General features: G+C 38.1%; 1 protein-coding gene across 2 annotated transcripts; it reads right to left on the reverse strand.

Moving 5' to 3' along the window:
* LOC127947227 (protein Wnt-7b-like) lies at positions 1 to 27604 on the reverse strand. Of its 2 annotated transcripts, none has more exons than XM_052544215.1 (4): positions 27076 to 27604; positions 18301 to 18527; positions 3777 to 4048; positions 1 to 769 (listed from the first exon to the last, which is right to left on the reverse strand). In XM_052544215.1, exons 1-4 carry the CDS (start codon positions 27144 to 27146, stop codon positions 290 to 292), a joined length of 1050 nt encoding a protein of 349 aa, XP_052400175.1. In that variant the 5' UTR covers positions 27147 to 27604; the 3' UTR covers positions 1 to 289. The 2 variants fall into 2 exon arrangements, with proteins under 2 accessions (XP_052400175.1, XP_052400174.1); XM_052544214.1 differs by lacking the exon at positions 27076 to 27604 and adding an exon at positions 24957 to 25288.

A 27604-nucleotide genomic window follows, 5' to 3' on the forward strand; every position in this document is an offset into this window, starting at 1 on the left:
TAATATATAATAATTTATTTTCAGTGTTCAAACAGACAGACCCAGTGTGACTGGATAGCTAACATACTCTAACAGATTCCAGTTGGCATTACAAATAAAAATCCTCGATTTGCGTTGAGCTCCTTCGACGAGTTCCTCCGTGGCGTTTTGAGACGACGCCGAGTCCCAAACTACAAATCCCAGCATGCTCGGCGAGCATCCTGCAGTCCTTTAGCGCGAGTCAGTGCACGTACTTCTGGGCTCGTATTTCAACTCTTAAAGCAAATATAGATTCTGCTGTGCAACCGATTCATTTGCAGGTGAACACCTCCGTCCTCTCGCTACAGGTGTTGCATTTCACAAAACAGCACCACTGGAATTTACAGTTGCATTGCCACACTTTGGTGTACTGATGCGTGTTGTAGCCCCGCCCACAGCACATGAGGTCACAACCGTCCGTGTGCGATGATGTCCGGTTGCACAGCCGCCCCTGCGTCCCAACGCTGCCCGTTTTGGCGTCCTCTTCGCAGTAGTTGGGCGAGCGCTCGATGTAGACCAAGTCTGTTTCTAAAGGCTTTTGATAACCGTGTGTCTTCTTCACTTTGAGGAAGGTGGGCTGTCGCAGGCGAGAGGCACGGACCACCTCCACGTGCACCGCTTTGTTGTACTTGTCCTTCAGGACGTAGCCGATCTCGCGGAACTTGGGTAACGTGGTCCAGCAGGTTTTGGTGGTGCAGGAGCCCGAGACGCCATGACACTTGCATTCCAGCTTCATCCGCTCTTCCAGGACCTGTGGGAAACAGTTAATAATATAAGTAATTATAATTATAAGTAATTCATAAATTTTATTAAGTTTAGTTTTTTATTTATTTTTAATTTAGATTTTCTTTTACAAAAAAAAGTGAATATATTAGTAATTAATATAATATATTAAAGGGCTCATGATACATTTTTCCTTTCTCTTTGGAGTGTAACAAGCTCTTGGTGCATAAAGAAGATCTGTAGAGTTGCAAAGGCTAAAGTCTCAAATCCAAAATATATAATTTATTCTGTGGTTTTTTTTTTTTGCATTGTACGATCTCTGGTCCTGTGTTGGTCCCCGCTTGATATCCACTATAAAATACAGTAACATTTTAGTGTAGGAATTCCAATTCTCACTATTAAATAGTTGCTTATAGCATGCCTAGAATTAGTTTAGAAGTGCTTATAAAGCACATATTCTGCATGACCATATTCTACATCACTACCAATACCTAACTTAACAACCATCTTACTAACTGTTAATAAGCAGCAAATTAGGAGTTTATTGAGGCAAAGTTAATGCTTTGTTAACAGCGAGAGAACCAGACCTTTAAATAAAGTGTGACCTAAAATACTAGCTAACAATATACTGTATTCTGCCTAACATTTGAGAAGTACACTGTTGTACTTTCACTATGCTGGTACGGTTGACAGTCAAATAATGAAATGATTATTTGCAGGAAACACAAATATATATCTCCTTTAACCAAACACTATGAAACTCCCAGTTAGACGTGCAGTTTAATGCAGATCTTTTGCCGCGACGAAGCTACCCAACAACCATCAGCAAATGGAAATAAAGCGGAAGAAACCTGCACCGCAGATGGAGAAAGGGTTCGAATCATCAAGCAAACATGTAGAGTGTATTGCACAGAGAACGAGAGGTTTTATTTTTAGATTTTTAGATCATTGGATGTCAGTACACTATGAAATGCTGAAAGACTTTTTCCAGAGCCTTTTCTCTGTCTGTCTCGATCCCTTACCAAAAGCAATTATCATTTGCCTGGAAAACACATGTAAACTAATTGATCAATCCCACAAAACCGTCTTGACCCACGCGAGGCCATTGACGGTTAAAGTCGACTGGGACGTCTCGATTTCAACAGAGTCTGTGCAATAACAAAAGAGGTCGGAAGGATTGTTCTCTACTTCCTGGCCTCTTTCTGTGACTCATATGAAGGCTGCCAGTTTTCCTTTTGAAATGAAAAAAAAATAGTTCCTAATTGGCCACTGATTGAATTATGCTAAAAAAAATGAACAGAATAAATGTATTCTTGCTGTAAGATTTTATATATATTTTAAGTGTTCTTGTCCCAAAACCTATTGGGCAGCAAAATCGATTTTAAGGCAACACACACACACACAGACACACACACACAAACATTCATGCATAAGTCTGCCTACACTGTAAAGTTTAACTATATAGTTAAATATATATATATATATATATATATATATATATATATATATATATATATATATATATATATATATATATATATATAGTCATGTAACACTTATTTATTTTATATTTTTTGGACAAAATAATAATATTAAAAACATAAATACACAAATGTAAAAGTGAAATTGAACATACAGACTTTTATATAGCTTTTTCATATTACTCCATTTATATTTTATTTTATTTTATATAGTACTTTTAACATTATATTTTCTATACAACAAAAAGTATAATAAAATACATTGAATAATACAAATAATACAATAATACAAATAACACGTGGCTTCAATGCATCAGTGTTGATTCTGCAGAGAAATATGATTATGACTAACTTAGATTCAACATACAATGAGTCAAATGAACGATGTGTTACTTCACAAGCCGTCCGAAGGCCCACTGTTTACATTAGCCTGGATACGCTAACATCCACAGCACTAATGTGGACCAGTTCTGGCCCCAGCTCGCTCCAACCACATACACGGATGATAGCAATTGAAATTCCAGAGCGCCAACTTCCATCTTCCCCCATCCAGAGTCATACGTCCAATTCCCCCTTACCCTACGATGCCACGGCTCCACGACTGCCATTGTGGGCCCTCTATAAAAGACGAGAAAAAAGCCTGACTCAATGGAGCGAGGGCTGTGTTTGCAGTGCTGCAGAAAGATTCGCAATAATATCCTGTTACAGGCTTTAGACTCGATGATTCCAAGCAGCGGCCCGCGATGGGATTGGACAGGCTCCAATTGGCAACCGCGACCCTGGAGCTCGGCTTAGGCTCGCTTCGCTCACACCATAAAGCTCTGTGTTATTAATTAGATCCATTTGTCACCGGAGTGCATGCGGTTGTGCTGTTTCAGTGCATGTTGTTTTGTGTTCTTGGATGACTAACAGCTATCAAACAAACAAACATGGCCAGAGCGGCGAGCGGCCAAACCAAGCTTGAACCGGGATCAAGGCGGGAACCGAGAAAACACGCAGTAATTGGCTGAAGTGAAATGGGTTGCTGAAAACTGGCTGACTGTTGTTGAGCGATCAAGCTTGCTTTGGGTTGGTTGGTGGGTGAATCTTTTAGATGTCGTCCGAAAAACACCTGTTTTACTTAGTAAGTCAAGAAAAGCCACAACACATGTCTTTGCAGAGCCAAACTTATGCTCTTATGTTTCTTCAACTAAACGGTGGCTAAAAGCCGCTTCCAAGCTTCAAGCTTCTTTTTAAAGTCTCCAACATCTAAAACAGTTTAAGCTGCATTGTCTTGATTCTCCAAACCGTGTAGTCAAACAAAATGGATAAATGTTTCTGCAAGGCGACCACGACCAGTGTTGGTAAAATGCTCCTGAGAAATAACAAATGAACGCACATGATCGTATTTGTTTCTTCAAGGCAAAAACTCTTCCAATGCTTCGAAGTTCTTCGAAAAGCTTATGAAGTAAGATTACGACGCGTTGTGTGGATGATCCTGCAGTCTTGCAGAAACAACGTTGTTAAATGTCGAAACTGAATGGTTTAAGCTTGTGCATACAAAAAACCCCTCACCTTTCGGCCAGCTTCGTTGTTATGAAGGTTCATCAGCCGTCGGGCGTTTTTTTTAATCTCCCGGGCGTCCACAAACTTTCGGGAAAACTCGATGCCGTATTTAATGTCCGCTGAGCATCCGCCCCATTTCCAGCCCTCCTCCTGGTTGTAGTAGCCCTGTTTCTCCCTGTCGCAGCCGCACTGGCTCATATTGCCCTGGCTGCATGCTGCGGTCACTGCGTGGGCGACCCCAGCGGCGGTGATGGCGTAGGTGAATGCCGCCTCCCTGCTGCCTGGGGGAAGAGGGAAGAGGCTGTGATATCTGCTAAACAGGACTCCAAATCAATACATTTGCATGCACAAACTTGCTAAATCAGCATAGAGCTAGCATCACTTTTAATGTTGCTTATACAAGTGTTCCTGTAGCTCAATTGGTAGAGCATTGCATTAGTAGCGCAAGGTTGTGGGTTCGATTCCCAGGGAGCATGTTAGGTAAAACAAAAAACTAAAAATGTTAGCCTGAAAGCACCGTAAGTTGCTTTGGATAAAAACATCTGCTAAATACATGCATATATATAGAGAGATTTAGGCAACCCCAAATATTATTACACCATCAAATTTTGTTGAGGAGAAGCATGTTGTTATGTTGAGATCACATATTGGACAGCATTAGAGACATCCAAAACATCACAGCAACCAAACAACGTGCTAAAAACTAATTACAACACTTTATCAACTTCATAGCAGCATGCTAGCAACCATCCAGAAACCTCTACCAACCACACTTTGCTAAAAACATATTAGTCAAGTCAAGTCTGCTTTATTGTCAATTCTTTCAAAGCAAGCACATAACAGTGGGCTCTAATTAGAACACCTTAGAAACTGCATGGCAATGATCTCGCAAACAATACTCATGCTTTCTTTAAAAAGCAGAATCTTTTATCTACAGTCTAAGAAACTAAACAAAAAAAGAATGATCAACAAAATCAGTTGATGTTTTCAGATTTTCGATATCTTAAAGAAAAACATGATATCTTTACACCGTAATTAAAAATGAAAACGGCCTATATATATGGAATGTAAATACATGGATTTAGAAAAATAATTTCAAATGAGAACTTAGCTTCCAAACATGAAAAAAGTGTGCTGAGCTGGTTTCATCCCAGCTGTTGAACAGTGCTTCTGTATACCTTTCTGTTAACCAGCAGCCGCAGACGTTTCTCAGAGAGTGTGAAAGAAAAGCCAAGGTGCTGTCCAAAGTGCTGAATACTCCTGCCAGAGCACCTTACAAACCCACCACAAGAAACACAGCGAGGTACATCTGGGCTTATACTGCGGCAGGTTCCACACATACACATATCTGAAGATTTATTTCAAATGACATGTGGAGCAAACATAAGAGGACGTCCACAGTACTTCAACTCATCAACCACGAGAAATAAACATACTGACGATAGCAACCTTTGATGATCTCAGAGGAGCCAAGCTCTCTCATCAAATCATGCGTTTCGGTCATACACAAGTCTTTCCATAAAAGTGCCACAAGTGCCATATCATCTGCATATTTATATAGTTTGCAATTATCATGCTGCACTCTTATACTACTTGTATAAACAGAAAATAAAATAGGTGACAGGACGCATCCTTGGGGTTCCCCCGTGTTTAAAAATATAATATCGGATTTGAACCCCCGAGCACAAACTTGCTGTGGTCGATTTATTAGAAAATTCTTTATCCAATGAACTATTCCCCCATTTACACCTAGAACCAAGAGTCGTTCCAAGAGTAAATGTATCTGCATGGTATTAAAGAATCTATAAAATCTATAAAAAGAACACACACATAAGCTTTCGCTTGTTGTAAATGGCTAGCAATTGTATCGACCATAGTGAGCGTTGCATCCTCTGTTCCTCCTTCTGATTTATATGCAAATTGCAGTACATATAATTGTTCTGATATGTATGGTTTTAGATTATAACTAACTACTCTTTCCATGCATTTAGCTAGTAATGAGGTTAACCCCACAGGACGAAAGTCCTCTAGATCTTTTGCTCTCACTTTTTTCAGAAGGGGTCGTAAAAATTATAGCTTCCACGTACTTGGTATCATCTGTAAGTCTAATAAAACCTGAAATAATTTCTCTTTTTCACTGGTTTATCCCTTCTAACAAGTTGTCTGTATTTTGGCAGTAGATGGATAACACTGTGATATATTATTATTCAATGTTAGAATTATTCCATTGTTTTAATATTTAAATATAGATATTTATAGTATAATGTTTATATTAATAACAAATATTCATGTTTAAAATAGTCTCATAAAATAAAATAGAATAGTAATTATAAATACAGGTGAAGGAAGGAAAGAAGCCATATGTAAACAAACAAACAACTAAATAAACAAACAAACATATAAGTAAAGGCAAGGTTTAAGTAGCCAAAAGAGCCAAAGAGCACAGCATAGCTTCAAATATGACAAAAAACACCACTTCACCACTTTCAGATCAAAAACTGAAAAATAAAAATGAATACAAGTTCACAAATGAAACATCCCAATTCCAATTTCCAACATTTTCCAAAATTGCAGTCTTCCCCAGCCTCATAATCTTTCCAATCCACCATGCAGGCGGTTCCCAATCAGGCTGCTGTCCACATCGGGTTAACGGTACGAGAGGGCCGTACTCACAAACGCCAAAGTGAATAAAGCACATCAGAGGAGGCCAGACCCAAAGCCCTGACTCGACTCCAGCTAGAAGCACCCTGGGATAGCCTCGAACCCTGCCAGTGGAAAACTGGACTGACCAGAAAACCCTCAAAGAACTTGGAAGGGAAGAAGAGAGGAATATTAAAACAGATGTCTAATAGAGTTTAGTGGCAAGTGTCTGCGACAGAATCCAAGATCTCTGTGGAAGAGTAACGTTCTGTCTCGGTCTACCCTTGTTTTACGTATATATATCCTATGACCTTACGTAGAGAAGGATGCCTGCTGACCGCTTTGGCTCGGGCGGACGAGAGCCAACCACTAAACAAATCACGTTTGACACGGCTGAAGAGATTTACAACCTCAGAGAGAACAAACAATCCTGCAGAACCCTATGATAGCCTGGGCAGCTCCAAATGCTCCATTCATGCCGCCGAACAGATAAAGTGCACTTGAAGGATGCTACGTCCACCTGGAGGGCACTTTGAGGCTGGACAACACGGCCAAGTGCTGCTAAATCTGTTTGTTTGTTTTTCTGCGAGAGGACAATCGCTGGCTCTGCACTGCACACTCATTAGTGAAGCTTGCCAAGTCAAGCATCTTAAAGGGATCGCTCACACAAAAAAATAGAACTCTGTCAAGAGTCACAAATTACAGGAAGAGACTGTGTGTCCTTTAAGCTTTACAACAATAATAAAACATGACTGTCTCTAAGCAGCCAGAAACTCATCTGAATTTAGTTAAAGATTTAATAAGACATTAAATAAACTGTAGTGTCAATTAAGTTATACGGAAAATTGTATATATATATATATATATATATATATATATATATATATGGTGCCATTTTTTAATTTTGTTAAAAATGTTTTATTTCATTTTTATTATTATTGTTATTATTATAATTTTTCACTTCATCAACACACATACATATAAATATGTATTTAATGTTTAAATATATTTAATATAAAAAATATGTATACATAAAAAAATAAAAGTTAATATTATTAAATACATTTTAAATGAAATTCTGTAACTATGTAACTATGTATAACTTACACGCACATATATGTAAATGTGATATATAATTATTTTTTATTTATTTATTTTATTTATTTAAAAAAAATTAGTTTGAATCTGCTTGGCAATAGTGATCTGTTGAAATTGCCTTTGCTCTGATTAAATAATAATCTTTTTTTTTCTTAGACTTTTCAGAGCAAATACATTATGAAATAATTCAGATGTGAAATATTGTGAAATAAGGCTGAGTGTGTGTCCGGAAATGAGCAGCAGCACAAATGCAAACATCAACCAAACCAGCGCACGATAAGCCATCGGTAAAAACTGTGCTCACATGAAGGGAAGCGTTTCCTTCACATGCAATTGAAAACAAGTTGACAAACTTTGTGTAATCCAGCACTGAGCGAGTTCTGCATTGTGAATCTCTGCATCACTCAATCATTCTTGATCTATGTCAAGCAGCTCTTTAATCACGACTCCATCCAGATAAGCTCTCATGAAGCGCTCACATTTGAATGCTCTTTAAGATCAGAGATCAAAGAACCACAACAGATCTCTTATCACATATGTTCTTCAGACATGAAAATGCACAGCTATTTATATTTAAAGTGTCCATGATAAGGGTTACAGTATGTCCACCTGTCCAATTCAGATTGGAGAGATGATCTGATTGTGAAAGAGCTTTTATCATCCTATTCACACACACACACACCTCTTCCCTGTCCATTTCAGTTAGTTTCTGTTCTGTTTCTGTTCTCAATCCCTGATGAGAACATCTGATCCCTGACCTGCACTAAACGGACACACTGGATTTAAGATCAGTGATTGATTGAACAGGAATACCTCCAGAGGAGATTCAGATCTGCTTCCTGTGGCTGCAGGGTGATTAACTAATCTGTACTTTATCAGTGACAGACAGACCAATTTCAAAGCGTCAGTACCTGCACAGACAGCGCTCTGACTGTCGCTGCATGCAAGAAAATGCAGATGCTTGGCTGCAACTCAGACATGTTTGATGATTTAATCCAAGTTTATTATTCCAAGTAGCTCCTGTCATTAAATTCCATGTAAGAAGCGTTCAGGAGCTGGATTTAATGCTTCAATGCAAGCGCTTGAGATTTCCTTCTGATAAATGCAACGTCACTTTAAAGAAAACTTCCTGCTCATTCGGTTTTATCATGAGGTGCTGATGCACTAAAGCAAAGCATTTCTGAAAGTTCTGAGATGCAACAGGATGAAGCTTGTACCATGGCATAAAAAAAACTGTCTGCACAATTCGGTCTTTGAGAGTTTATATCACTCAATTATGTTTTTTTTTCTTTCTTTCTCTGAAGTCTTAGTTTACATCTTGCAATTTTGCGATTCGCAAATCTTTTTTTACATTTATTTTTGGCCAAAGAATATTTTTTACTTTTTATCTGGCAGTTTTTAAATCTCGCAATTGTAAATACAACAGTGAGTTTATATTTCAGAAATCTGGAATTATCATAATTCTGAGTTTATATCTCACAATTCTGAATTTATATCTCATAATTCTGAGTTTTTTATCTTTCAATTCTGAATTCATCGCAATTCTGAGTTTGTATTTTTGCGATTCTGGTTCATCAATTCTGAGTTTATATCTCGTAATTCTGAGTTAAAATCTCGCAATTCAGAGTTTATATCTCGTAATTCTGAGTTTATATCTCGCAATTCTGTGTTTATATCTCGCAATTCTGTGTTTATATCTCGCAATTCTGTGTTTATATCTCGCAATTCTGAGTTTATATCTCGCAATTCGGAGTTTATATCTCGCAATTCGGAGTTTATATCTCGCAATTCTGTGTTTATATCTCGCAATTCTGTGTTTATATCTCGCAATTCTGTTTATATCTCGCAATTCTGAGTTTATATCTCTCAATTCTGTGTTTATATCTCTCAATTCTGTGTTTACATCTCGCAATTCAGAGTTTATATCTCGCAATTCTGTGTTTATATCTCGCAATTCTGTGTTTATATCTCGTAATTCTGAGTTTATATCTCGTAATTCTGAGTTTATATCTCGCAATTCTGTGTTTATATCTCGCAATTCTGAGTTTATATCTCGCAATTCTGAGTTTATATCTCGCAATTCTGTTTATATCTCGTAGTTCCATGTTTATATCTCGTAATTCTGAGTTTATATCTCGCAATTCTGTGTTTATATCTCGCAATTCTGTGTTAATATCTCGCAATTCTGAGTTTATATCTCGCAATTCTGTGTTTATATCTCGCAATTCTGAGTTTATATCTCGCAATTCTGAGTTTATATCTCGCAATTCTGTTTATATCTCGTAGTTCCATGTTTATATCTCGTAATTCTGAGTTTATATCTCATAATTCTGTTTATCTCTCATAATTCTCTGTTTATCTCTCGCAATTCCGAGTTTATATCTCGTAATTCTGTTTATATCTCGTAATTCTGTTTATCTCTCGCTATTCTGAGTTTATATCTCGTAATTCTGTTTCTCTCTCGTAATTCTGTTTATCTCTCGCAATTCCGAGTTTATATCTCGTAATTTCGAGTTTATATCTCGCTATTCTGAGTTTATATCTCGCTATTCTGAGTTTATATCTCGCAATTCTATGTTTATATCTCGCAATTCTGTTTATATCTCGCAATTCTGTTTATATCTCGCAATTCTGTGTTTATATCTCGTAATTCTGTGTTTATATCTCTTAATTCTGAGTTTATATCTCGTAATTCTGTGTTTATATCTCGCAATTCTGTTTATATCTCACAATTCTGTTTATATCTCGCAATTCTGTGTTTATATCTCTTAATTCTGAGTTTATATCTCTTAATTCTGAGTTTATATCTTTCAATTCTGAATTCATCGCAATTCTGAGTTTGTATTTTGCAATTCTGAGTTTGAATATGAGTTTTATATAAACTCGTAATTCTGAGTTTATATCTCACAATTCCGAGTTTATATCTCATGATTCTGAGTTCATAAATTCTGAGTTTATATCTCACAGTTCTATGAGAATTCTGAGTCTGATCTGTGAGTTATAAACTCAGAATTGAAGGCAAAAAAATCCAAATTGTGAGATTAAAAAGTCACAATTGCTTTTCAGACATTTTATAATCCTGTGTCAGAAAAAAGCTTCCATATAACAATGACTCCTCAGTGTCTACATTATATTTAATATGCTGTTGTGTGAAAACAAACTGAATTCTACAGAATATTCTAGTTGCTTAACATTATTTGGTCAAAAATTAGACCTCAAGGTTTTCTGAATATAAAACCATGTCGGTATATTGTTAGGCTTCAATGGAGAGTAATTTGAAATTAGGTTCAGATTATGCAAAATTCTGCCCTGTGAATTCCAGGAGCATTTGATTTCACCACAAATGAAGAGAGAGAAAGACATTAATTCATCTTAGACCAAACTTTGGTCTAATGCAAAGAACAACAACAAGCAACCCGAGAAACATCTATTATATGGGCTTCATAGTCGATGAAGAGTGGAGTGACTCATGAAGGATCTTTGTCAGATAATGCCACAGAAAACTGTCTTTTCTACATATATATGGACCAAAATGAACCCAAAAAGACTTAAAAATGAATATCAGTTCATTGCTTTACTCCATATTCATTTATATGTAACCCACACATTTGACTATCATGTTATAATCACTTATTGTGTATGTATTTTAATAACTATTGGATAGCTTAAGGATTCATATTCATGTTTAGTGTGTACGTGTTCGAATCTGTTAGTTTGAAACAGTCATTACCATCAGTTATTTGTCAAATGTATCATATTTGTGTTATAGGAATCATGTTCAAAATTAGACCCTGCAAGAGCGGGAAAATTCGGACCACGTGCTTGATAAGATAACATATGATTTATGATACCCCCAAACCAAGACAATATCTGATTGGTCAAGACAACATTTGAGGTGTGGCCACCAGGCCAGTTTAAATACTCAGGACACCATAAAATCTTGCTTTTAGCTTCTGCTATTGGTCATGTTTGCTTTTAGTTTGCTTTTAGCTTTGCTTCTTAGTTTTAGCTTTTAACCATGCTGTTAGTCATCACTGTTAGCTGTTCTTTGAGCGCGGCTCCAGCGTGCTTCGGCCTGCTGCTACTTAGGCACGATGAGAAGGAACACCACCTAGTCTCGTCAAACTTTACTTTTTCTTTTCCGTTTGAGAGTTTCATGTTCTGAGTTAAGTTTTGTAATCGAGTTCAACTTCAACCAGCCACACAACTCTGCATTTTCATCCAACACCCAACCAGGGCTTCCCAAGACGTCACTTCAACGACTACTGAACTTCCAGCCAATCAGCGGCATCGGGAAACCGACTCCCTTTACACAGGAGACGCAAGTAACTTTACCTCCAGACTGTGACCTTTACTGGTGTATCTAATATAATTTTAACCTCACTGAGGAACTCAATGCGAGCGCTAATTACGTGATTGATGGTTGTTCATGTCTATGCAATTTAACATATTGCTGTAAACTTGGGATTCCATATTTCCATTCTCTTAATCTCATCTTTCCCTAACTTTTGATCTTCCTGCAACTTGTGTGAATGTGTGAGTGCGTGCGTTTATGTGTTAGATTAGTTTATACTATGTCTTAGATTTATCTAATAAAGCCTTATTCATATTGAAGAGAGAAGTATCTTGTGTTTTGTGCTTACAAGTTAATGTCTTAAACTGCTGATCTTGTTATTGTGCTAATTGATAGTGTTTCACTATAGTTTGGATGTTAATATCCAGCGCAGATTTGATGTTAAACGGCTCGTTCAGTCAATCGCAGGCGCGTCTCAGTGATCAGCTGTGAAACAGTGATTCTGTTCAAATTCCCTTTAAATTATTAAATGATTCCCTTTGAGCTAAATTGACCTGTGTCCCTTACAATTAAATAAGTGTATTAAAAATTTTATTAAATAGAAATTATAATTTCAATTATTATGCAATTAATCTAAATGTAAATTCATCAAAACCATACAGTTTAAAATAAATAATAAAATAAAAAAATATACATTAGTTTCAGCCTTTGAGAAACATCTGAGACAAGATTAGTACTTCAATTAAACATAACTGAAAACTCCATAAAGAGCAACTTCTGAGTAATAAATGTTAGTTGTGTGAGTGACCTGCAGCGGCTCGAATACAGAAGAAAAAAGCGAGTGTAAATCGCCTGCTATCATCGGCACGCTCTGACTCCATCCCTCTGGATTCCGGCAGCCATATTAATCTTATCTGGGGCTTTTAGTGCGGTTTGGGGAATGACTGGGAATTCATCATGTGGTTAAGAGGCTCACCTGCCCCACAGCAAAGTGTTTTGTGAAACGAGAAAGGGCAGGAGAGGTTGAACTCTGCTAATGTTTCTCTGAAACTGGCGACAAACTCCTTTAACATGAGTGCCATGAATCACCTGGAAGACACACAAAAGGTGTGTGAGCGACGAGCACTTCATTCTGTCAGCACCTTCACTCACAAATACACACACACACACACACACACTCACACACACTCAACATACCCTTAATCACACTCAAAACTAACAGATAGTATCAGTTTTTCCATTTCGACAACTGTTGTGATCTTAGATTAGATAAATTCAGCTTCACTAGGCAATTAAAGAAACAGTTCATCCAAAAAAAGACCATTTTGTCATTTACTTGTCCTCATGTCATTACAAACCTGTATGGCTTTCTAAATGAAATCATCTCTTGCTTTCCATATTGTATATAGTATTGTGTTGTATTATATTGTAATATTTAAATATTTTGTTCTGCATGTCGTTACAAAAAGTGTAAAAAAATCTAAAAAAAATAAATAAATAAAAAACTAGATAAGTAAATTTTGCGGATTAACTTGCTAGCATGATTAACATGTTGCTAGCATGTTGATAGCATGATTAATGAGATGTTAACATGTTGCTAGCATGTCTTAACATGATTAGTTTTTTTTACCATTTTCCAAGCATTATTAACATGTTGCTAGGAAGTTGTTTGAATGTACTTAGCTTGATTAGAAATATTTCATAGACAGACAGACACACAGACAGAAGACAGGAGAAATAAGACATAAAGACAGACAGACAAAAGACACAAGACAGACAGACAGACAGACAAACAGACAGACAGACAGACAGACAGACAGACAAACAGACAAAAGAAACAAGAAAGACAGACAGACACACAGACAGACAGAAGACACAAGGCAGACAGACAGAAGACACAAGACAGACAGAAGACAGACAGACAGAAGACAGACAGACACACAGACAGACAGACAGAAAGACAGACAGAAGACAGACAGACCGACAGACAAAAAGAAGACAGTCAGACAGAAGACACAAGACAGATGGACAGACAGACAGAAGACAGAAGACAGACAGAGAGACAGACAGACAGACAGACAGACAAAAAGAAGACAGAAGACAGACAAACAGAGAGACAGACAAACAGACAGCCAGACAAACAGACAGAGAGACAGACAAACAGACAAAGAGACAGACAGAAGACAGAAAGAAAGAAGACAGAAGACAGTCAGACAGACTGAAGACAGATACACAGACAGAAGACAGACAGACAGACAGAAGACAGACAGAAGACACAAGACAGACAGACAGACAGAAGACAGACACACAGACAGACAGACAGACAGACAGAAGACAGACAGACCGACAGACAGAAAGAAGACAGAATACAGACAGACAGACAGACAGACAGACACACAGACAGACAGACCGACAGACAAAAAGAAGACAGTCAGACAGAAGACACAAGACAGATGGACAGACAGACAGAAGACAGACAGAGAGACAGACAGACAGACAGACAGACAGACAAAAAGAAGACAGAAGACAGACAAACAGAGAGACAGACAAACAGACAGAGAGACAGACAAACAGACAAAGAGACAGACAGAAGACAGAAAGAAAGAAGACAGAAGACAGTCAGACAGACTGAAGACAGATACACAGACAGAAGACAGACAGACAGACAGACAGACAGACAGAAGACAGATACACAGACAGACAGACAGACAGACAGAAGACAGACAGACAGACAGACAGACAGAAGACAGAAGACAGAAGACAGACAAACAGACAGAGAGACAGACAAACAGACAGAGATAGACAGAAAGACAGAAGACAGTCAGACAGACAGAAGACAGAAAGAAAGAAGACAGAAGACAGTCAGACAGACTGAAGACAGATACACAGACAGAAGACAGACAGACAGATACACAGACAGAAGACAGACAGACAGACAGACAGACAGACAGACAGACAGAAGACAGACAGACAGACAGACAGAAGACAGACAGACAGACACACAGACAGACAGAAGACACAAGACAGACAGACAGACAGAAGACAGACACACAGACAGACAGACAGACAGACAGAAGACAGACAGACCGACAGACAGAAAGAAGACAGAATACAGACAGACAGACAGACACACAGACAGACAGACAGAAGACAGACAGACCGACAGACAAAAAGAAGACAGTCAGACAAAAAAAACACAAGACAGATGGACAGACAGACAGAAGACAGACAGAGAGACAGACAGACAGACAGACAAAAAGAAGACAGAAGACAGACAAACAGACAGAGAGACAGACAAACAGACAAAGAGACAGACAGAAGACAGAAAGAAAGAAGACAGAAGACAGTCAGACAGACTGAAGACAGACACACAGACAAAAGACAGACAGACCGACAGACAGACAGAAAGAAGACAGAAGACAGCAGACAGTCAGACAGACAGAGAGACAGACAGAAGACAGACAGAGAGACAGACAGAAGACAGACAGAGAGACAGACAGAAGACAGAAAGAAAGAAGACAGAAGACAGTCAGACAGAAAACAGACAGACAGACGACAGACAGACAGGATCAGCCTTCACCTTGGGCTGTGATGCCTTCTAATGTTGCCTACATAGACAGCTCACCAGGTCAGCTCTCAGTATGTGCACTGCCAGATTTAAGACATGCCCTTTCTATGGATATTTATTCACAGACCGTTTCCGAAATTGAGGATCCACTTTTCTTTGGATTGAAACTGAATCCGTCTTTGAACCATCTCTTCAGGGACTCAGAAATACTCAATAGCCCAGCTATTAACGTGCGCCGCAGAGAACAGCCGAACGCATCCAAACTGACCAGAGAGAGAGAGAGAAGGAGAATTAACTCTGCGGTCTGTTGATCATCATCTCTTCGAAAACAACGGAGTCAAGCGGCCGCCCCGATCGCCTGTAGACGAGCTCCTTACGAGCAGGAACAATTTAGTGGTTACAATCTGGAGGATTTACAATCACCAAAAAATCCTGGAGTCTCTGTGCATGAGGCATTTCATGCAGTCCATTATGAATGGACTCAGATATTCCCGGAACAGACTTCATCCTCAGACACAGCTTCTAAAGAGCAAAGGGTTTTAATGTCAAGACCACACAAAATCAACTCTCAGATGGCCAAAACGATCCATATCGATATCAAAAACACAGCCAAGAGCACAGTCAACATCAAGGTAGCCATCAAAAGTTTTTCCTCTTCATTTTTGGCTGAATTATTCCTTTGATGGCAACACAAAAGGACAATTCACAGGCTTCACGTACAGAACAACACAGGAATGAGTCAGTGACTGTCTCAGATCTGTGTGTATCTGCGTTTTTTGGCGACTTCTGCAGTTACTTCAATGTCTGTCACCATCACCAAAGTGACAGATTCACTTACCGTCAACTATAATGAAATAGAGCCAGATTTGAATAACGTTACTAGCATTTAAAAAAACTTATGTTAGTTGAGAGATGCTCAACAGTCTTAAAACAAGATTTTTGCAGAAGTTTCTGTGCAAGGTTTTGCTTTATGGTTCTTGAGGATTTTTTTTTTCTTCTTGAGAAGTTGTTTATTATAGGTTAGTCACAACAGTATATCAGAGAAAAACAAGATTATTAAATAAAAAGGTTAAATTTAATAATTAAATTGATTAAATAAAAAAAAAACATTGAAATAATCACATAATAATTATAATAAATGTTAAACATATAAGTAAATTGTTTACAAACCAAACATATAATATTAATAAAAAATATAAATGAACTGATTGCCATAAAATAGAAAAAGGCTAATAAATAAATTAATAAATAAAATAGATATTATAATAAAATACAAAAATAAGGAAAATAAATCAGTTCAGGACAACCAACATAATTTAACATTTTTGCTTTAGACAACAGGACGCAAAATCCAATAAAAGTAGTTTATAAATGAACAAAAATGAGAATTCCATCCATCCGTAGTTTAGAGGAGAGTAAACAAAGTTCAAAGATTCACCACAGGAGTGTCAAATATCAAAGAGATGCCTATAGTGGGGCAGAAGTGATGGAGTTTACAGAGCGTTTGACCTCAGTTTAACAGCGACAAAACACTTCTAAATGAGAGGAAATATATAAATGACAGTGTGAAAGAGCTAAGCACCCTGCAACCCACTCAGGAATGCCTCTTCACACAAAAGCCATGAAAATGTAAATGCTTGCCCAGTTGTAGCTCATTTTGACTGTATAAATACAAGAGAGGGAGAGAGAGAGAGAAAGCACATTGCATTGTGAGATAAAGCTTTCTTTGCTAGCCTGTGCATGCACAGAATTCAGTAAAACAGCACATTATACATACTATATATACTATAGATACTGCAGAAATAGTTAGTATGTGGTTCCAAACATAATGTTAGTGCAGTTAGCTGATAGCATTTTTTTTTTAACTGGTGTGTATGTGTATGGTCAATGTGTAATCAAACGAACCGAGGTGAATCCAGTTCCACTTAATCAGCACTATATTAATAATCAGACCAGCACAAACATGCTTTCGCAAGCCTTTGAGGGTCGAGTGTGTGCACGTACAGCGTGGTGTGTGTAAGCAGGGTTTGCCCACAGCACAAAGACTGCCTTCTTTCATAACACCACATTTGGCCGTTTCTGAAAAGAGTCCGGAGATTTTCTTTTGTCACAGTAAAAGGCTGGGTCTGGAATGTATTTCATAATTATTTAATATTAAAAATGTCAATGTCTTTTCCTAAACACTACTGTAACAATTAAAAAAAGGATGCATTATTTTAATTGTTAACTATCTGTCCTATAGATTTTTATTTTATACATTGTATTTATTGGTCATTTATTGGTCTTTATAAAATAACAATAAAATTAACAGTAATATTAAAATTAACTAACAATCAATTAACACTAAAATTAACTGACAAAATGTGCAATTAATTTGTTACAGTATTTACTGATCTTTGTTAACATTAGTTAATAAAAACACAACTTTTTATTGTTAGTTCACGTCGTCTCAGATCTATGACATAATGTTATAAGATGCAATACTAAATGTTGAAATTAACCAAAATATTATACTATTGCAAAAAAACATTATACATGAATAGTATTATTAACAGTATTAGTAGTATTGCAGATCACAATTTAGTTTTATATGAATAATAATAAAAAAGTATTATGGTTATTAAAATAGAAAAGAGAAAAGAGAAAACATCTGGACGTAATAATGAGAATAAAAAAATGTAAAAAAAATCTTAATCTTAATGGTCAAAAAAAAAAAAAAAAAAAAAAAAAAAAACAGGATTAATATTTATTGTTTTTCCTCTTGATTTTAGATGAATTACCCGGACATTTATCGAAAGATTCACAGAACTGCACTGAGATGAATGACGATGCTTAAGGACATTTGTATGGGTTTCAATCAAGAACCCAGTGGTAATATTTTCTGCATCCAGATCTTGTTCCACACAGCGCCCGAAAACAAACCAAACACTGACCTACTCGCAGCTCCTGTCCGAAGACGGTGCGTTCGCCGAGCGCCGAGCAGTTCCAGCGGCCGAATCTGAACTGATACTGGCATTCGTTGATGCCCAGCTGTGCCCCCTCTCCGATCACGATGATGGCGTCCGGCCGGCTCTGGCAGATGGCTCGCTGGCGGGGGGCGAGACCCGGGATCTTATTGCAGATGATGTTTGCACCAAGGGCCACCACAGAGGAAAGAGCCCTGTGGGACAGAAGAGACACAGACACTAAAGACTGGATGAACATTCGTGAGATACTTGCATCACAGCGTACAGCGGAACAGCATAACTGAACATGACACAGAATGAAAGTGAGTAGAACATAACTAATAAAAACAGAACCGAATTAAAAAGAAGTAATGACAATAGAATAGAATAGAAATAAGACATAAGCCAAGTTGAAAAAAGTTGAAAATAAAATTATAAACATAACTGAATGCTAATGAATCAAATAGAATAGAAATTAATAAACCAGAACACAGCATAACTCAACAAGATACAGAATAAAGGGGAGTAGAATAGAAATGAACAAAGCAGAATTTAACATAAGTAAATATGCCAACACATTCATGTGATAAAATGGAATGTACCATGCATAAAAATGCAAAAACAAACATGACTGAACATGAAAAAATAAAATAGAATAGAACTGAAAAGATAGAAAAGGCACTCCTAAACATGTCATAGAATAAAACATGAGCAGAATAGAACTGGACAAATTGATAGAATAGACCAGGACATACTGTAACTACAGAGCGTAAAACTAGTAGAGTAGAAAAGAAAAACATAACTGAACAAAAATAAATAAAATTTAAAAGAATTGGATAGACCATAAATGAACATGACATATTGGAACAAAACAGAATACAAATTGAACACAATATAGAACTGAACTGAAGTGAATTGGCCCACTCATAATTGTAATATAGAATAGAATAATCAAATGTAGAGCAGAAGGGAAACAACTGAATAGGAACGAAAAAACATATCTGAATGTAAATTAATAAAATAGAAAAGAAATGAATAGACCAAAACAGAATTACTGAAAATGACATATAAAAGTGAGTAAACTATAATGAACAAAACAAAACTGAACAGAAGTGAATAGGCCAAAAAAAAAAAAAAAACTTTACTATAAAATGAAATCAACAGGATAGAATATAATAGAGCAGAACAGAACAAAAGCAAATAGAAAAAGAAAAACGGAATGTAAATTATTATAATAGTATAGAACTGAACGGACCATAACAGCATAACTAAGAAGATATAGAATAAAAGTGACCAGGAATATAATTTAACAAAATAAAATAGAATTTAACAAAAGTAAATAGATTAACACAGCTGTAACACAGAATATAATAATACAAGATATATCTGTAAAGTAGAATAGGATAAAAAGTTAAAAACTGAACAGAATAGAATTGAACAGCCCAATGTATAACTGAAAAGTGGAAATAAAACAGTACACCACCACTGAACGTGATACAGCAGAATAGAGCATGATAGAATACAGTAAAACGGGACAGCGCCACTGAACGCGACACAGCGGAATAGAGCATAACAGAATACAGTAAAACGGGACAGCGCCACTGAACGCGACACAGCGGAATAGAACATAACAGAATACAGTAAAACGGGACAGCGCCACTGAACGCGACACAGCGGAATAGAGCATAATAGAATACAGTAAAACGGGACAGTGCCACTGAACGCGACACAGCGGAATAGAGCATAATAGAATACAGTAAAACGGGACAGCGCCACTGAACGCGACACAGCGGAATAGAACATAAGAGAATACAGTAAAACGGGACAGCGCCACTGAACGCGACACAGCGGAATAGAGCATAATAGAATACAGTAAAACGGGACAGCGCCACTGAACGCGACACAGCGGAATAGAGCATAATAGAATACAGTAAAACGGGACAGCGCCACTGAACGCGACACAGCGGAATAGAACATAAGAGAATACAGTAAAACGGGACAGCGCCACTGAACGCGACACAGCGGAATAGAGCATAATAGAATACAGTAAAACGGGACAGCGCCACTGAACGCGACACAGCGGAATAGAACATAAGAGAATACAGTAAAACGGGACAGCGCCACTGAACGCGACACAGCGGAATAGAACATAACAGAATACAGTAAAACGGGACAGCGCCACTGAACGCGACACAGCGGAATAGAGCATAACAGAATACAGTAAAACGGGACAGCGCCACTGAACGCGACACAGCGGAATAGAACATAAGAGAATACAGTAAAACGGGACAGCGCCACTGAACGCGACACAGCGGAATAGAACATAACAGAATACAGTAAAACGGGACAGCGCCACTGAACGCGACACAGCGGAATAGAGCATAAGAGAATACAGTAAAACGGGACAGTGCCACTGAACGCGACACAGCGGAATAGAGCATAACAGAATAAAGTAAAACGGGACAGCGCCACTGAACATGACTGAACAGAATAAAACAGAACAGAATAGAAAACAAGAGTGCAAAATACACGACAAGACAGAACAATCTGTTACTGGTTATAAAGATCATATTTTTCATGCCTCTTTTTTGATTCAACTCATATTTTCATGCAACTGTGACCACACAAAGTGGGTCATGTTCCAAACGCACACATCTCTGTCATCACACGGCTTCTCGTGTTGATACAGCCCTCGACAGAACTCTTAATATCCACACGGAGTATTTTCAGTGCTCTGTGTTTACACAAACCCGCGCGGCTAAACAAGCGGGCTTCTATGTTTACGAGCATTGAACCCGTTCAGATATGTGCCTTTCAAACATGTCAGAGACGAGGACTGTAAAGATGCATGCCAACTTTGAAGAGTGACGTTACCGGCTGCGAGTTGCAACAAGCAATGCATGTGTCAGCAAAAACTGGCACGCACAAAAGTGTCACTGCTGGGAGAATAGCTGCCACTTGTGGATTCCCCGTCAAAATAGATCAAACGGCATGGAACCAAAGACGAGAATGTTCATGGGAAATCAGATACGGCTGGTTTGCTTCTTTTCTGGTTGTGTTTCCATGTCCACAAAGGCTTAAGAATTACTCTTAAATACAAAACCACATGTGGGATGCAGTCAAGGGACCCCTCTCTCGCTCTGTGTTTAAGAAACATCTCCTGTTTCGGCATATAATGGAGACGCGAGCAGCTAAAAGTGTATGTTTATTTAAACCCTTCAGTGAACACAAACTAACACTCGACCACACGTTAACATAGCAGTGCAATGAAGCGTCTCCAAAGCCATCCAAACCAGTGTGTTTGGGCATTAGGTGAGCCGCTGTGAGGACTGTGAGGTTTGCTGCCAAATCCAAAGATCTGCTCCAAACCTAGTGCACTTCCTAACTAGAGAGCATCATAGGCACCTTTAAAAAGATTCTAGAAACAGCATCCTATGCATGCTCGAGAATACAATGCAAAGTGAGATAAATATTGATTGCAAATATGCTTATTTATAGAAATGCATTTCTAGGATGCATTAAAAGGATCAAAGGTGACAGTAAAGACATTTATAATGTTACAAAAGATTTCTCAAGAAAAAGCTTTTGAACTTTCTATTCATCAAAGAACCCTGGAAAAATGTTCCGCAAAAATATAAACACAGCACATAAAAATCTGAAAAGCAGCAAATCAATCAGTATATTAAAATGATTTCTGAAGATTGATGTGACACTGAAGATGATGCTGTGATTTCAGATTTCAGATTACATTTGAACAGATATCACAGGTGAAAACTAAATTATATTTTACTATTTTTACTGTACTTTTTAATCAAATAAATCCATCTTTGGTAAGAAGCAGAAACCTCTATTAAAAACCTTTAAAAAAATCTGATCTCAATCTTTTGTTATTAAATATCAAAATGTATCACTAAAAATGGTTCGACCACAGAAGCTACAAAACATCATAGCAACTTCATAGCAACACACAAAACATGTTACAAAACATTCAAAACACCTCAAAATTGTGACAAGTTTTCCTTGGCAAATAAATAAATAAATGTAAAATATATATAATAAGAAGAGATTTTAATATGTCTCGTCAAACTCTTCTCCAAAACCAAATGATCTGAGCTTATACACATCCTCACATTAACTTTACAGCTTCGTGCACTACAGTTTGTCAACTACTGACTCATTTTGTGACTCAAATTGACAAAGATAATTTAAGAAAATCAATAGTAAAAGATCCACATCAACCTAAGTTTGTTCTTAAACACAAACTGAGACCAGCTAGTGTCATGTTTAACGGCTACTTAACTAGTCTTCAGGTTTACAGGCAGCACAGAATATCTTTATCCTTCAGCAAGTAACACACATGCTATTTTCCCATCTGAAAATAACCATGTTTTTACCAACATTTGAATTGCCCCGACTGTAAGTTTAATTGTGGTCCACATAAAATATGACTAAATAAATCTGTTCTATCTCATGAGGAAGATTTCATCCACGAGTAGGATTTCCTGGTAAATGAGGAATAAATAATCCACAGGATGAGTAAATGCACTCTAGTTTTAAACACAAGAAAATGAATGTTCCCTGTGCATTCTGCTTCAAACTAATCCTACAAAAACTGGAAGCTACCAACATGGACCAAGTGGAACCGGAAAACTCTCAAACCTCAGACTGTACATTTCGAAGCATTCAGAAGAGGGCACAGGTGACATTCATTGGCCTATTTATATGTCTAAAACTACAGTTTATTAAGACTATGTCTCTTATAGAATAGCAAAGCATGTTTCCTCTTACTTCCTAAAAAACTCAAACACTCCTGTAATATTATTTAGTAGAAGAGCACCAACTACGTGATTCCTTTTTAACCTTGCTTTAAAATCCATTAATTCCACATAATGTATCAAATTTGCAATGTGCAGAATAAATTTTAGTGTCATCTGTGATGTGCAAACCAATGCTTTACCCACTGAAACGCCAGCAAAAACACACATCTATTTAGAAAACTGAGTTTGGGGTCACCAGCTGCTAAATTAGGACCTCGGTCTGGAGGTCATTGGAGAAAGAGACGGAATTATTAGGGAGAAGAAAAATTACAGACCAGCTTGGAGACCAAATGCATCACTGTCAGTCAAACATGCTGTTCAGTTGAACAAGAAATACAATGCACTTGAACTTGTAAATGTACAAATATGCATGAGTGTGAATCTAGGGGAGACTGGGGCTAGTTGTCACACAGAGTAGATGTCATAAAGACTTTGGGTCAAATCACACAAATACTTGTTTTCTCTAACAATGCTTTTTCAAATACCAAGTTGTCTAATCATTTTTTTTTTAATGCACATTTTTGTCAAATGTATCATGAAATCATACATAGGTCGGGGCAAGTTGTCACATGCAGTTTATTCCATTTCAATTAATTTCAATGTGATGCACGTATGTTAACTTCTATATTCTTCATTGTTTACACTATGCTGAAAAGACTTAAAATGGCCTGTTATAGGAACAGATTGTCCCATACATTGTGACAACTTACCCCGCTATAGGGATCAATGTGCATTAACCATACCTTTTTTTCCCCTTGAGCAATAACAGTGGTGATGTTCAATTGCTTTAGGCTTTGTGTCTGCATAGAAATAAACATTAAATGAGAAATATTCAGCGTGACAACTAGCCCCACTGTGCCCTACTTCATTAGTATTATTGTAATTCAATGCATTGCATGCAAAACATCTTTAAGTCGGTGTTTAACGCAGGTGAAGGTTGAACCAAGGAACCGTAACTTCTTATTGAACACACACTTTATTTATGGATCTTACTGAGCTTCTCTGCCCCTCAGTGGACAAATTAAATTCTCTTCATTCAGCTTCAACACTGAACTCAACCAGATTTGCACTTTAATACACTCTTCTACACTGGAACAAGTGGAAATATTCAAGTGTTGTTATATTAAAGAGGTATTTCTATCTATACTGCCCCTAAAAATGATTCAGCCATATTAAATAATCAGAATAAAACAGGTTCATTCAGAAAAACCAGTCCAGATGCAGAAATCTCCTTGGATCAATGCTAAAGGTTCATGTTTTATCAATCCATCGTCTGGGAATGATGTAGTGATGCAAATTAAATCTATCTTATATTTGAGCTTCTTCTTTGTCTAGATTCAAGCTCTGCTCACTTCATACATCTATCAACCAAATTCATAGTGCAAAAAAACAAAATAATAATAATAATTATAAATAAAAGCCAGCAATTCTAAAGGATTCAAGCCTGAATTTTCCTTAAAGTTCCAAAGATAAAAACAAAAACTAGATCTTTTCAAATGTAATTCCCAACAGAGCTATGATGATTCCTAGTAAGAGTGCACATTAAAAACTCCAGTATTCCATCAGAAATCATAGATGCATTCATCAAGTGGGATCTTAAATTAGAATGGGAATCCTGTTCATGTTCCTTTGGGATATTGTGAAGGATGTGGGATGTTTTTCACACGTGCACGTGTTAGGTGTCCTTCCATCACCGGTCCTACTAATAGATTTCAAAACATGCATTGGTTTTGTAAAGCGATTCATATAAAGGCGCGCTGAAGTCATCGTGAAAGAGTTGCATCGCACGAGCGTGAATTCAACAGATTTGGAGGTTTGTACACTTACAGGTAGCTCCCGCTGGTGAGGATGAGGAAGATCTGCGGGTAATAGACAGACAGCAGCACACTGCGCGAGGAGAAGAGGATCATGGTGACATGCGGGCGCTTTTCTGACGGGATGAGAGTGAGAATGAGACGCGCGCGCTTAGCTCCAGCTGCGCGTCCGTGAGGATGATGCTCGCGAGCGGAGCTTCTCTCAGGCTGCGCGTGCGTGCGCGAAGGAGACGCGCTGTGTCATCGCGCGCTTCGTTCAGTCGGAGCGGGCTGATGGGTTTTGGGGCGATTTGGGGATGGAAACAGAAGCGGCTCTCTACTCTTTGGGCATTGGGCAGAGGACGGCACCATCACACCACCATCCGCCCACTTTCGGAAAAAGGGGCCACTCTGAAAGCGCGCGCCCGCTGGAGAGGCAACCGGGTGCCACAGAAGTCCCATGCACATGCATTCCACCGAAAACATCCATTTGATTTACTTTGAATCCGCGCGTGTCAGTACAGCCGCGTCCTGCTCTACTTTATAAAGGTATTTTCTGCATTCGTCCAGCGCAGACATCTATTTTAGCGCCAAAAACGTAATTTAAAAGACTTTCAGAACATAACATAATGTTACTGGGATATGCAAACCAATACTAATGTAATAATGTAATAATGATAATAATGACAATGTCCAAAAATGATCCTGATTTTACTGGTCACTCGATCTTCTTAAAACGGTGGTAAATGCTTTAACTTGTTGAATGCAAAATCTGTGTGTTTTCACGTAGCGTTAAATAAACGCTCGCGAGATGCAAACAGAAACCGCGTTGCATGAGTCTCCATAGCAACATCAGATGCTGAGCACTTTCTCTTAGAATCCATTAATTCTCCATTTTCACTATATACACTATATATTACAGATTGTATTGACATCAGTACCTCTTTGGTAACTACTATCAGTCAGTCTCAATCAGTTTTTATTTTAACTTTGAGGAATTGTTTTTTAGGAGAAAAAACATGAGGTCTCTGGTCCGAGTGTTAACCCATCAGTCTATAGTCCAGGTTTATTAATGCAGTGCTTGTATGTGCATGTGCTGTGTGCATCCCAGAGAAAGAGAGGAAAGGGGTATAGTGACAGATCTGGAGCCTCAGGGGTGACCTGACGAGACCCCACATTATCTCCAGATCTCAAAGCATGCTTTCAGTGGTATGAAGTCTTGTGAGCCACCATGTGTCTGCTAAAGATTGCACAATAAATCTGAGAGCCGTCACATAATGAAAAACGTGCCAAAACTGAGGGAAAACAGTGACCAATGAGGTGGTTTACTGTTATAAGTTGCTCTAAGCTGTATAATCTCCTGTTTCAGATGAATAACAGCGGCATGAATGCATTTCCACTTCAGAAGGTGGATGAACTATGATCTGTTTGTGCATGAAGGTGATATCCTAATTCCATTCTGCATTGCTGAGAGTATAATTTCTCAAGTGCACATGCACTGAATAAAAACAAGTAAATGAGAGCAAAGAGTTAAATATAACAAGTAAATCCCGAATAGACTAGATGACAGGCGACGCTCTCTTGGAAAACGAACAAATCCCTGAAGAATTCAGGTGAGGTCTTGCAAAACTGGAGGGCGAAGGAATGTGGAAATACAGCTCTGCATGCTGTTATTACTGAGAGAAAGAGAAAACACAGCATGGATCTTCCTTTAAACTAGTTAACGAAGAAAAGCATGGAGCGAATTCATAGCTGTAAAGACCTTAACCTCCAGCTGTAAAGGATCAGTGAGCAGGTTCTGAACACTTTCAGTACACACTGATCAACTGCATGCATTTAGATCATAATAACTGCAATGCAGTGTTTGAGATTAGAACGTGCCCAACCTAAGCTCGGTACAAATGCAATTAAAAAAGCTATTTTATTCAACAAATGTGGCATTTCAATGATGATGTATCTTTTAATTTCTGATGCATCTTTTATGATGTCATGCTAATCAGACACATGGATATTTGCATTTAATAAGAACTAGTGAAGGCAGAACATTGATTAAAATGGTCTATAAAATTATCTAAAATGCACATACATGACAGCTCAAGTGTAAACATCCAATGCTTTGTGTATAAAGCACACACAGTAGATCCTCGGCTTACCCGAGTCGAGAATAAATGATGGCGAAACACAGGAGCACGTTAAAGATCCAGAAGCGTCGGGGTCTGAGCATGGTGTCCGGTCAGTGCAGCTCACATCGGTCACTCCGCTCCACCTGCACAGGTAAACACGCTCCTTCTGTCTCTCCCACGGGTCTTTCTGGTTCCCGGAGAGCCATGGTCAGGGGTCAGCTCTCTCTCCGTCTCGTTCTCTGAGGCTTACACACGCTGTGTTCTCATGCAGGAGCGAATGTTTCAGGTGTGCGTCGAGGTCCTCGTCCTCTCTCTCGCCGATGGTTTTATGTTCCAGGTTCACTTGACTTGCTTCTGCTGCTGCTGGTGGTGGTTTGGTAAATTCTTTCCATTCCTCCGCAGGTGAAAGTCTAGGGCAGGTAACTCAAGCCTTTATCCACGCCCCTTCAGCTTTACTCTCACAGATGAGAGCCTTTTACACTCGGAAGCACGTGCTTCGGCTGCACGGACCGCAAATGAAAGGCATCGAGGCTCAGCCCTCCCTTTTCATAATGAAATT

Source organism: Carassius gibelio, chromosome A25 (assembly GCF_023724105.1).
Source record: "Carassius gibelio isolate Cgi1373 ecotype wild population from Czech Republic chromosome A25, carGib1.2-hapl.c, whole genome shotgun sequence".
Classification (NCBI taxonomy): Eukaryota; Metazoa; Chordata; class Actinopteri; order Cypriniformes; family Cyprinidae; genus Carassius; species Carassius gibelio.

Bases quoted from the DNA above. Each gene is read 5' to 3' on its own strand.
- LOC127947227 (XM_052544214.1), bottom strand. From the start codon at position 25,039: ATGATCCTCTTCTCCTCGCGCAGTGTGCTGCTGTCTGTCTATTACCCG. The intron at 18,528-24,956 runs GTAAGTGTACAA...TCTGTCCCACAG, and splicing joins CTCACCAGCGGGAGCTACCT to GGCTCTTTCCTCTGTGGTGG. The intron at 4,049-18,300 runs GTCAGTGTTTGG...CTCTTCCCCCAG, and splicing joins CGGACAGGAGCTGCGAGTAG to GCAGCAGGGAGGCGGCATTC.